This window comes from Raphanus sativus, chromosome 4 (assembly GCF_000801105.2).
Source record: "Raphanus sativus cultivar WK10039 chromosome 4, ASM80110v3, whole genome shotgun sequence".
Lineage (NCBI taxonomy): Eukaryota > Viridiplantae > Streptophyta > Magnoliopsida > Brassicales > Brassicaceae > Raphanus > Raphanus sativus.
The window spans coordinates 17,447,929-17,458,666 of NC_079514.1; the positions used below are offsets into that span (position 1 = coordinate 17,447,929).

General features: G+C 31.8%; 2 protein-coding genes across 9 annotated transcripts; both read left to right on the plus strand.

Annotated features, from left to right (window-relative positions):
• Positions 1-341: 341 nt before the first annotated feature.
• LOC108849037 (uncharacterized) lies at positions 342-5,259 on the plus strand. Of its 8 annotated transcripts, none has more exons than XM_018622535.2 (5): positions 344-1,889; positions 2,277-2,386; positions 2,662-2,715; positions 2,776-2,856; positions 3,777-4,183. In XM_018622535.2, the coding sequence occupies exons 2-5, from the start codon at positions 2,311-2,313 to the stop codon at positions 3,812-3,814; spliced, it is 249 nt and encodes an 82-aa protein (XP_018478037.2). In that variant the 5' UTR covers positions 344-1,889; positions 2,277-2,310; the 3' UTR covers positions 3,815-4,183. The 8 variants fall into 8 exon arrangements, 4 of the variants coding, with proteins under 4 accessions (XP_056866053.1, XP_018478037.2, XP_056866052.1 ...); XR_008945534.1 differs by lacking the exon at positions 344-1,889 and adding exons at positions 2,977-3,030; positions 4,700-5,259 and having other exon boundaries at positions 2,274-2,345; positions 2,662-2,856; positions 3,777-3,917; XR_008945535.1 differs by lacking the exon at positions 344-1,889 and adding exons at positions 2,977-3,030; positions 4,777-5,259 and having other exon boundaries at positions 2,274-2,345; positions 2,662-2,856; positions 3,777-3,917.
• Positions 5,260-8,324: 3,065 nt separating this feature from the next.
• On the plus strand, positions 8,325-10,402 carry LOC108851533 (myb family transcription factor PHL11). Its single transcript, XM_057007464.1, has 6 exons — positions 8,325-8,771; positions 9,005-9,081; positions 9,367-9,433; positions 9,564-9,639; positions 9,725-9,803; positions 9,889-10,402. Exons 1-6 carry the CDS (start codon positions 8,630-8,632, stop codon positions 10,291-10,293), a joined length of 846 nt encoding a protein of 281 aa, XP_056863444.1. The 5' UTR covers positions 8,325-8,629; the 3' UTR covers positions 10,294-10,402.
• The last annotated feature ends 336 nt before the right edge of the window (positions 10,403-10,738 follow it).

Below are 10,738 nucleotides of genomic sequence, written 5' to 3' on the forward strand. Positions count from 1 at the left end.
ATAACTTATTAAAAAAATTAACCACATAAATTATATAATAAAATTTTAGATTTTCTATATATGTTATATTTAATTTTTTTTAAATGACTATAAACAACTAAAGTTGTTAAAAATCTCACTTAGAAATTTTTGTGATTTATGGTTTTAAATTTCTGTTAAAACAAGATACAACTGATTACAAAATTATATAAGTAGGAAGTCTTACATAATAAATATATATATATATATATATATATATATATAATATTGTTTAATTAAGTTATGTACCATACAGAAATACATAATTATTTACTTTCGAAATTTTCTTTGATTTTTTAAAAACATTTTGAACAAATATTGATAACTTAATATTTATATATTTTAAACTTTCCCTTGAATGTTATTTTAAATTACTTAAACTATTAAACATCCCACAAAAACATTTTGTAATCAGTGATTTAAATTTTTGTTATAAATAAAAATGATCAAAAATAGAAAAAATGTTTATTTGGATTAATAAAATTTATTTATGTATTTGCACCAATTTAATTATATATGTAGCAGTTACTAAATTTTTTATTATATATTTATTATTTCATAATATGTAAAACATATAATATATAAAACTAATTTATATATAATATTCATTTCCCGCAAGGTCCGGATAACCTAGTAGTTATTATTAATGAATTTCTGGATGATTTTATATGATTTGTCGTTTTATTTTTTATTCTTTCAAATCACTATACTTGAAAATTTGTTTTTACAGATTCTTTTCAAAAACTACAAACTTTTTAAATTCATAATTTTTTAAAAAAATTCAATTTTAAAATATTTAATGAAAATAAATGTTAATTAAGAATGTATTTTATAATTAAAATTAGTGTTATTAGATTTAATGCTTCTTATAATCTCTGTTAAATGTTAAAACATTATTTTGATGAAAATCACTCTAAATTCATATTAACAAAATCCTCATTAAAATTCACACTTACTGTTTACTAATTAGTTTATTGGTTGAATATTTAATTGAAAAGAAAATCTAATAGAGTTATTGGACAACTAATATTTTCTTTGATGCCTGTAATCTTAGTTATGTGTTATCCGGTTGATATTAATTATTAAGTAAATTTTAGTGTATTTTATTAAGTTAAAAAATTGGTAAATCTTATATTTTGATGTAATTTGTTATAAAAGATGATCTGAATTTATGATGTTTTTTTTTCATCTGAATATAATTGACAAAACTTGGTAGAATACAAGAGTGAATTACAATATGATGGAATACACTAAGACCTCCAAAATTAAAATCTAAAAAAGGAAATCACAATCCCAAACGGGAGAATCACATATAAAAGAGAACAAGCTGAATTGAACTCTAAAATCACATTCACAAGGTGAATTTATGGTGATTAAACATGTTTTATTTGCAAAATCATTTACAAGTTAAATGTACACAAACTAATAAAGAATTTACTCTCTTTCTCAAGATCTTACAGAGAACATTTTTTTTGGTTTCCTCACCGAGTTCTCTTCCAATGCTCGAACCTCCTTTCCGGTATCGATGTCGTCCACTCGGTTCTCAGTTCTGGCTTTTAAATTTGGATGTCTTTGTTTTCTTTTTCTATTGATGGGCGATGACTTTTAATTTTATGTCGCACTTTACATTTGTGTTGATGGTGCTTTCCACCAAAATCTTCACGGTTTTGTTTATTCTATAGTTCTTATGGTTCCTCTGTTCAACCGATTCTCCTTTCTAACCTCCTATGTGTTTTCCATCCCTTGGTTGGGTTTTTTTTTATATTTGCTTTTTGTCCTTATATTAAAAATGTTTGGAATTCTTACAGGAAAATCGAAGGTTTTAGAACTGATTGAAGTTGATTGGATTCTATTTCCGAAACGTAGATCCGGTAAGCGATTCAGGTTTTGGTTGAGCAATTTTTTCACTGTATTGTTTTTACTGACGGTGGAGTTCTGTCGTGCTACTTCTTTGTCGTCAAAGGAAGTTGAGTTGATTTTCGTATTAATGTGTCCATTGATTGTTGGGCGATCAAACACGTGGTAGGGATTGTTAACTCTTTTTTCTACGGTTTCTTATTTGGGTCTATGACATTAAGTTGTAATGTAAAGTTTGTGTTTTCTTGTTGGACCTCTTTATTTTTATATAGAGAGATTAAGTGTAATATACTTAACAAAGACCCATATTAGCTAAATATCCTTGTGGTGATAAGCTCCAAAGACCTTCTACCCTTTTGGGCTTAGAAGGACAATAATATCCCTGCTTTTTTTTATAACACGATCTATGGAACCACGAGTTGTGTCAGAGAGGATATGCAGAAGGGAATTCGACGCATAATTGTTCACAGGTGTAGACCTGACTGTAGAAGACGCTTCACTGAAAAATCCGGTAGATAAAAAGTAGATTTTGTATAGAATCCGGTGAATAAGTGGATCTATGATATCTTATGGAAAAGGTTACTTAATACTAGAGTTTCTAGTGTAGAATATATAACTTAGCAGACAGAGAGAGGTTTGTGTGAGAGATAAATCGAAAACGAAAAACTTGCACTGAGAGTTAAAAAGGATAGCAACTCGTTGATAGTGTACTTTATATTTTACAGCAAAGGTAAGAGAATTGTGCTTGTTGCTAACACGATTTGGGTTTGTCAACTATTTTGTTAGCGACTATTCCTGAAGTTGATTGCGTAAGGAAGGCATTATCTGATAAGAAGAAGGGTAAGATGCCAGACACTGTCGTTCATGGTAAGCACTTTATGAACTTGAAGCTGGGTTTAGGTTTAGGTTCTGGCACCCAGCAATTTGGAACGGCTGATGTCCTGGCAAACGACGATAGTCCTGATGATTGTGAGATTCTAGGTATTTAGCAAACATGCTAGCGTTTTCAGTAGTTGCTAATTTCTATATTACCTAATAATGTTTAGATGTAGGAGATATTTGAATACATTAACTAGTACTTGTGTCCTTGTTATTTTTCAGATTGAACTGTCAGCGTTATGTGTTATTAGCGGTTATGTACACTAATGTCAGCACGTAAGTTAATAACCCCGTCTAGTTGATAAACAACAAGCACATAACATAACTTTTTAATTGATAAATAATATGTTATTTTTTTTGTTATTGGGTTATCAGTTAATTTGACAGGATAGTTATTTTCTATCATAATGTCACCGGATAGTTAGTTATAGATTCCCTTTAGTATTGTTGGTTGATAATAACAATGTTATCTGATAAGAGGATCAGTTATGATCTATAAATATCTACATGTGACTAAAAACACTTAATTCTTTGTGTAAACAAACATGTATGTAACATACTTGTCAGTAGATAAATAAATTTTTATCTGATTTGGTAGTTTGGAGGGAAAGTTACAATCTATCAGATATTCACCCCATATATAAATAAGGTCTTTGTGACGGATTGTTAGTTGCTAATGAAGGTGTTATCTTATAAGTGAATTGTTGATCAGTTATTTACATCAGTGATCACATGTCTACAATATGGACACCGTGGTTTTAGTGTAGGCACAATACATGTAACCTACATATGGTAGCTGGTAGTTAAAATGTTAACTGATGAGTGGATTGGTTTTCATTTAAGTCCCACAACATCATCACACATGGGTCCAATGTTGTTAGTATATGCCAAAGATAAGATCTGATAATGTCTCTGTAACAAGTAGAACCAGAAAATAAAAAGAGTTGGGTGAAAAAAAACTACATTAATCTAAGACATTTTTGAAAAGGTGTCATAGAACTTAACGGCCAACTGTTTTGCAGCTTTTGCGAGAACGCAAGGAGTGATAGCCTTACATTGATCAACACCACATGAGGCGTGAGCTTTCAGTCAAGAGCATTGTCATGATGGCTGACTCTTTCATCAGTCGGTTCCTCGCCAGCTGCAAACACTTTCAAAGGGAGGTTGATTTTTCCATCTTACGATTAAGAAATCAAAGCACTATCTTTGACTAGAGTTATGATTTTAGGAGAAGAAATAAGAAAAAAATTGGATAAAAGAGGAATGAATCAATGAATTTAAAGTAGATGGTTATTAGAGGTTAAGTTAATGTTAGTGTTTTTAAAACCGGACCGGCGAGCGAACCGGAAATATTTTGGGTCATGGGTCAATGTGGTTCGACCTGGTTCGACCTGATTCGATTGGGTTCGACCGGGTTTGATGTACTAAACTGAATTTAATATTTTTTGTATATAATATGCATATCTTAACAAAGAAATTTAGAAAATAGCAAACTGAACTGTAATAAAAGTAATAAAACAATCTAATAGTTCAAATTTAAATCAATAGAAAAAATACATTTAAAGTTTACTTTCCAGGTTTTTATCACTATAAATCTTTATCATTTAAAAAAAATTATATACACATTGTGACGGTTGTTGATTTGCTATGTTTGAATTTGATGGAAGTGTAATTTCTTAATCATTCTCTTCCATTGTTTAGTACACTGCAAAAAATTTGTAGAGAACATCAAAAATACAAACGTAAGTTTTCAATTATTAATTTCATCCAGAAAGACAATACCTTGAGAAGTATAAAATACCTTGTGAAATGTCACAAACTTAAAAAGAAAAAGATGTCAAAGAAAGAAATACCTCGAGTTTTAGTTTGTTACAACCCCTATTTTTTTATTTTGAAAAAAACTAATTATTTTATTAACAAAATTTTTGTTTTCTATACGAACCAGGGTTTAAACGGTTCGTTGGGTCACCGGTTCTCGGGTTTTTAACGGTTCAATATGGATTTTTTTTTTGATTAACCAAGGGGTGATCCAAAGGCTTTCTAGGCCCAAGACTAATCCCCCTGAGGCCGACGGCAACCCACGTATTCTTGCGATTTAATGCTAGTCCCGGTGGCCAAGTGGAATCGAACCCAGGGCGGAAACTCCAGCCGGAGCCCCTTTACTACTAGGCAAAGACAATATGGATTTTTAACCGGTTCAACTTTGATTGGGTTTTAGCATTAACCCAACCCGGTTTGGTGTCCGGTTCGCGGTTGAACCCGGTCCGACCACCGGTTCAGTCCGAGTTTAAAAACACTGGTTAATGTTTAGACCGATGGAAAAATGATGTGTGTTTTAAGTCTTCTGAGACTCAATGCAGATGGTTTATGGCGTAGGGAAGATATGTGGTAAGGATAAAGCAGATCGAGGAAATTTAACTTTAAATATTGTGAGTATATTGCAAAATAGATGTTGGTTTAGGTGTATTGACATCAATTTCTCTTTTATATATTGGTTTTTTTCTTCTGGATTTTGTCATAATATTAATTATCAAGCTGAAATAAATTCAGTAAGCAATTTTTGAGCCAAATCCTTTTTTTTAGCCAAAACTTTTGCGTACCAACAACCACCGTATCTAAATAGACGGAATACACTAGGTTTTTTTTTTTTTTGAAAATGACACTGGGTTTCTTGATTCCGTCTGTTATGGGATATTTTGGATTAGAAGTATAACCATACTGGAGCCCCGAGAGCATAAGCCGTGAAGTGAAACCTACTGTGTGTTGTAATCTATCTGGTTAGGAATTAGGACAAGTCGTGGGACTGCCGTCGTGAATCTCCCTCGAAGCAGTCATCGAAGCACATGTTTTATAAGTGGGTCCCGATCTAATAAACGTAAAGACAAAAGAGCTGGTCTACGTGTTACTTTTAGAATTTACAATTAAGTCCCCACCGTCGAACATGTGACTTTCAGATTATTCTACTCTCCTTGTCCACCGGCGAATATTCCACGCTGGCAATCTACGTGACATGCTCGCCCCATGCACTCACTTTCTTTCCGTAAATCATTGATTTGATTTTTTTTTTAGGGAAAATTCCTAAAAAATACACAGACTGAATTTCTTTTGCTGAAAAAATATACGAACTTTTTTGGCTTCCCAAAAAATACACAAACTAATTTTGATTGTCCATAAAATATACAAACTTTTGAATTTTGAAGGTTTCACACCTCGATTTTAACGGTGTAAACAGTGACTAACAGAATAGTAAGACGCCGTTAGACGCCGTTAACTCTGAATAAAAAGTTCATGTATTTTATGGACAACCAAAATTAGTTCGTGTATTTTTGGGAAGCCTAAAAAGTTCGTGTATTTTTTCAGCAAAGGAAATTTAGTATGTGTATTTTTAAGAAATTTTCAAATGGAGTTTGGATATTTCATATCCTATTCAGATGCTAAATATCTGGACCCAATACAGATCCAAAATTTTATATTTGTAAACTTTCGATTTGGTTTTGGACCGAATATTTTCGGATCAGTTTCGATCCAAATTTTTGAATCCGGCTAAAATATCTAGACCTAATCTTGACATTTTAGCCGGATTCAAAAACTTGGATTGGAACTGACCAGAAAATATTCGGTCCAAAACCAAACCGAAAGTTTACAAATATTTGTTGGATTCAAAACTCTTCTACTTGAAAGAATTGAAACCAAAAAGAACTGATCCGAATAGACCTGAGCCTAATAAAATCGATACGAATAGATTCAATCCGACAAGATCTTTCTGCTAACAATTTTGTTATTATTTTTGCAATTTTTTTTAGTTTTGTTTTTGTAACAGAAACATTTTAATTAATATGAAACTTTCAATGTAAAATTTAGAGTTGTTTGTGAATTTTTAGATATATATATGATAGATTTCCATTAAATTGGACTTAACAAATATTTGTAAACTTTTGGTTTGGTTTTGGACATAATATTTTTGGGTCAGTTCCGATTCAAGTTTTTGAATCCGGCTAGACATTAATTCGGTCCAAAATCAAACCGAAAATTTACAAATATGAAATTTCGGACCTGTATCATGTGATAGAGAATGTGTTTTTTTCAGGTCTTTGGGTCGGGTTTGGGCCGTTTTTTCCGGATCTGGATTTTTCAGATCGAAAATATCTGGTCCAAAACCAAACCGAAAGTTTACAAATATAAAATTTTGGATATGTATTGGGTCCAGATATTTAGCCTCTGAATAGTATATGAAATATCCAAACTCCATTTGAAAATTCTTTAAAAATACACATACTAAATTTCCTTTGATGAAAAAATACATGAACTTTTTAGGCTTCCCGAAAAATACACGAACTAATTTTGGTTGTCCATAAAATACATGAACTTTTTAATTAGAGTTAACGGCGTCTAACGGCGTCTTACTATTCTGTTAGTCACTGTTTACACCGTTAAAATCGAGGTGTGAAACCTTCAAAATTCAAAAGTTCGTGTATTTTATGGACAATCAAAATTAGTTTGTGTATTTTTTGGGAAGCCAAAAAAGTTCGTGTATTTTTTCAGCAAAAGAAATTCAGTCTGTGTATTTTTAAGGAATTTTCCCTTTTTTTTAATGCCAATCAATTATTACTATTCTTATTTTTATAGCCGATCCATAAAAATAAGAGGAAGCTTTGTGTCGCTCTCGTTCCGTGACGCCGCTCATCATGCATTGCTCCTAAATGATTTATTTCATTTTTTAGTCAACAATAAAATGATGTTTAACCAGAAAAATAAACGATAATGCTAGGTATATGATTGAACTGAACTGTTGTGTTTTCTCAATTTTTCTCCTGCTGTTAAAGAACTATGATATTCATGTGTGTTCTAAAGTTCAAGAAGAATAAAAATCAGATGGCATTGCCATAGATCCGAGTCCGACAACACATAAGAATATAAATATATATGATACCTAAACAAAGGACCAACGTGGAGAGAGATTTCATTGTTTGGGAATGAGACAAAAACTTTAGTCACAAAAAAAAAACTTCAATCATAAGTTATACATGACTTTTAAATACCGAAATCTAGCATTTTTCTAAATACCGTATCACTGATCTAGTTGGGTTCAAAGAAATAATGCACTTAGTACTACCGATTGAACTGATTATATACTACATTGTATTACCTGAGTTTAGAATTTCTTCCGCTATGAAACGATTCAATGTTACGGTCCACAATTTAACTATGTAGATCGAATCCCAAATCTAGAATTGTCTTTTTTTTGAGAAAAGGCATTCAAGAAATCCCAAATCTAGAATTGTCAAAAACGTTAATTTAGATTTTAGAAAAAATCAGAATTAACAAAATTGACGTAGATATACGTGGAGCTTCAAAAAATTATCACTAGACTACCACCGTTTGAATGCATTTAGCTATTCAAATTCCAAAATTAATTATAATTCCCGAAAAACTATATTAATTCTTTGGACATTATATAATCTAGTAGTAAACAAATATGCATAATGCGGGCCATGTTCCTCTCTTCCATGTTACTTACGCTAAATAAAAAAATACAAATACAAATATATTTGTTTTTTTAAGCGAAGGTTGACGTTAGATGACGAATCATGTCTCCACTTCTCCTCCTCCACCATCATCACGGCGACGACTTTTTATTCTCTTTCCCTTTTTCTCAGTTTTTTCCTTAAATGGTTTCTTGATATCTTTCTTCACCACCTGCTCTCTCTTTTCCTCTCATCCTCTCGTTTTCGATCTTTTAACAATTTCTCTTAAAACCTAGTTTCCACTTGCATTCCCATTTTTTTAATTTTCAAGTTTACGCTTCATCCTTCCGATCCCTTACTCGACGTTAGATTCCTTCTGCGTTTCCCGCCAATTTGATCGGAGAAAGGAAATGGAGAGAGTGAATCTAGGAGGTTTAGGTTATGAAAATGGAGGAGTGATGATGACTAGAGATCCTAAACCGAGGCTGAGATGGACCGCCGATCTCCACGATCGCTTCGTCGACGCGGTCGCAAAACTTGGTGGCGCAGACAGTAAGCTCCTCTTTCTTGGTTTGATTTTCCTTTTTTCTTCAATAATTGAGATAACCGGTTTCCCATTATGATTCCGGTTTATTCCGGTTTGATTAATATAATTATTATCTTCTCTGTTATGTAAATGAATATGCAAAATTGGGAAAAAAACATTTCCCTAATTCATAATTGAAAAGATTCTTTAATCAATGTAATTATCTGGGATTGATAATTTTCTTTGATTTGATCTGCAGAAGCAACTCCTAAGTCGGTTCTGAAGCTTATGGGATTAAAAGGCTTAACATTGTACCATCTCAAAAGCCATTTACAGGTTTAATTTCAATTCACATCGACATATACGAAACTTAGTTATATGATAAAGTAACATGTTGTACACTTTACTACAGTATAACTTCTTTAAATTAATAATATATAAATTAATATAATTTCATAGTTCCAAATTAAGTTTTTGATTCAATTAGTATTTCGATAAATTAATAATTTCTATAAATTAATAAAAAATTATAATTTTGGTGTAGTCCCAACATTATTGTTTTATAGAGGTTTCATTGTATGTCTCTTTTACATAATTGGTTTACAATGTGTGATTGTGTAGAAGTATAGACTTGGTCAACAGCAAGCGAAAAAACAAAATCGAACAGAACAAAACAAGGAAAATGCTGGTATGTTATGTATCTTAAGTATGTATAAATGATTAAATGATCATAAACACACATATGGCATAGGAATATAGATTAGTTAGATGTAAGCAGAATAAGAATTTGATTATAGTTTTACGCTAAAACGTTGCAGGAAGTTCATATGTGCATTTTGATAATTGTTCTCAAGGAGGAATCTCGAATGAATCAAGATTTGATAACCATCTTAGGTATTAATACCACTCTCAATGGACTTGTAGACTTTTTTTTGTATATATAATATATGGTTTGACAACATGTAACAAACACGCGCAGACAAAGTGGGAATGTACCTTTTGCTGACACGTTGAGACATCAGGTCGATGCACAACAGAGGTTCCAAGAACAGCTCGAGGTAACAAGAAAGGAAACAAGCTCTTCTTTGTTCTCTTGAAACAATCAAGAAGCAATTTGAATCTATGTTTTGTGATGTTATATAGGTGCAGAGAAAGTTGCAGATGAGAATGGAGGCACAAGGAAAGTATTTGTTGACTTTACTAGAGAAAGCACAGAAGAGCATGCCCTGTGGTGGTAATGGAGGAGAGACAGACAAGGGTCAATTCTCCGACTTCAGTCTCGCACTTTCAGGACTTGTAGGAGATCATGATCACAAGAATGATAAGACGGGTTTGGTTACTAATATCCTACACGTTGATGGTGATTTGACCGAAGATTTTCAGTTATGTGGAGAAAGAAAGAAAGGAGAAAACGGAGATGAAGGTGTTAAACCTGAATCCGGGTTTGTGCACTTTGATTTGAACTCCAAAGGTGGGTATGATCTCTTGAATTCTGGGAAGTATGGGATTGAAATGAAGCCAAATATGATTGCAGATAGACATCAATAAGTCAAAGAGACACTTTAATTTATTTCCTTTTTTCTTTAATAGAATGTTACACATATTGGCTTCATGTTTTCATCACACTCAAATATCAAAACTCTTTGAAGTCTGGCCACTGAATCAGTGTTAAAATGTCAGCCAAATAACTGTTCCTTTAACTAATAAGTTATGTTTAGCCTAGGGAACGGTTATTAATTTATACTCCCTCCGTTCCACAATGTAAGATGTTTTGGAGAAGTTTAGATGTTTCAAAATATAAGATGTTTTGTTATTTTTAAGGTACTTTAACTTTATTGAAAATTGGTTAACCAATAGCAGTTTATTACTTTATCTATGATGGGTTAGTTTATATTTAATTTATATTATTTAATAGCATTATCTTTTTAAAAGTAAGTTTCTTAATTTTTGTGCATGCAAGCAAAACATCTTATATTATGGAACAGAGGGAGTA

Excerpts from the sequence above, each read along its gene's own strand:
- LOC108849037 (XM_057010072.1), top strand. The coding sequence starts at position 1,706 with ATGGTTCCTCTGTTCAACCGATTCTCCTTTCTAACCTCCTATGTGTTT. Across the intron at positions 1,890-2,661 it reads ATTTCCGAAACGTAGATCCG|CGACTATTCCTGAAGTTGAT; the intron begins GTAAGCGATTCA and ends CTATTTTGTTAG. Across the intron at positions 2,857-3,776 it reads TGATGATTGTGAGATTCTAG|CTTTTGCGAGAACGCAAGGA; the intron begins GTATTTAGCAAA and ends ACTGTTTTGCAG.
- LOC108851533 (XM_057007464.1), top strand. The coding sequence starts at position 8,630 with ATGGAGAGAGTGAATCTAGGAGGTTTAGGTTATGAAAATGGAGGAGTG. Across the intron at positions 8,772-9,004 it reads AAAACTTGGTGGCGCAGACA|AAGCAACTCCTAAGTCGGTT; the intron begins GTAAGCTCCTCT and ends TTTGATCTGCAG. Across the intron at positions 9,640-9,724 it reads AGATTTGATAACCATCTTAG|ACAAAGTGGGAATGTACCTT; the intron begins GTATTAATACCA and ends AAACACGCGCAG.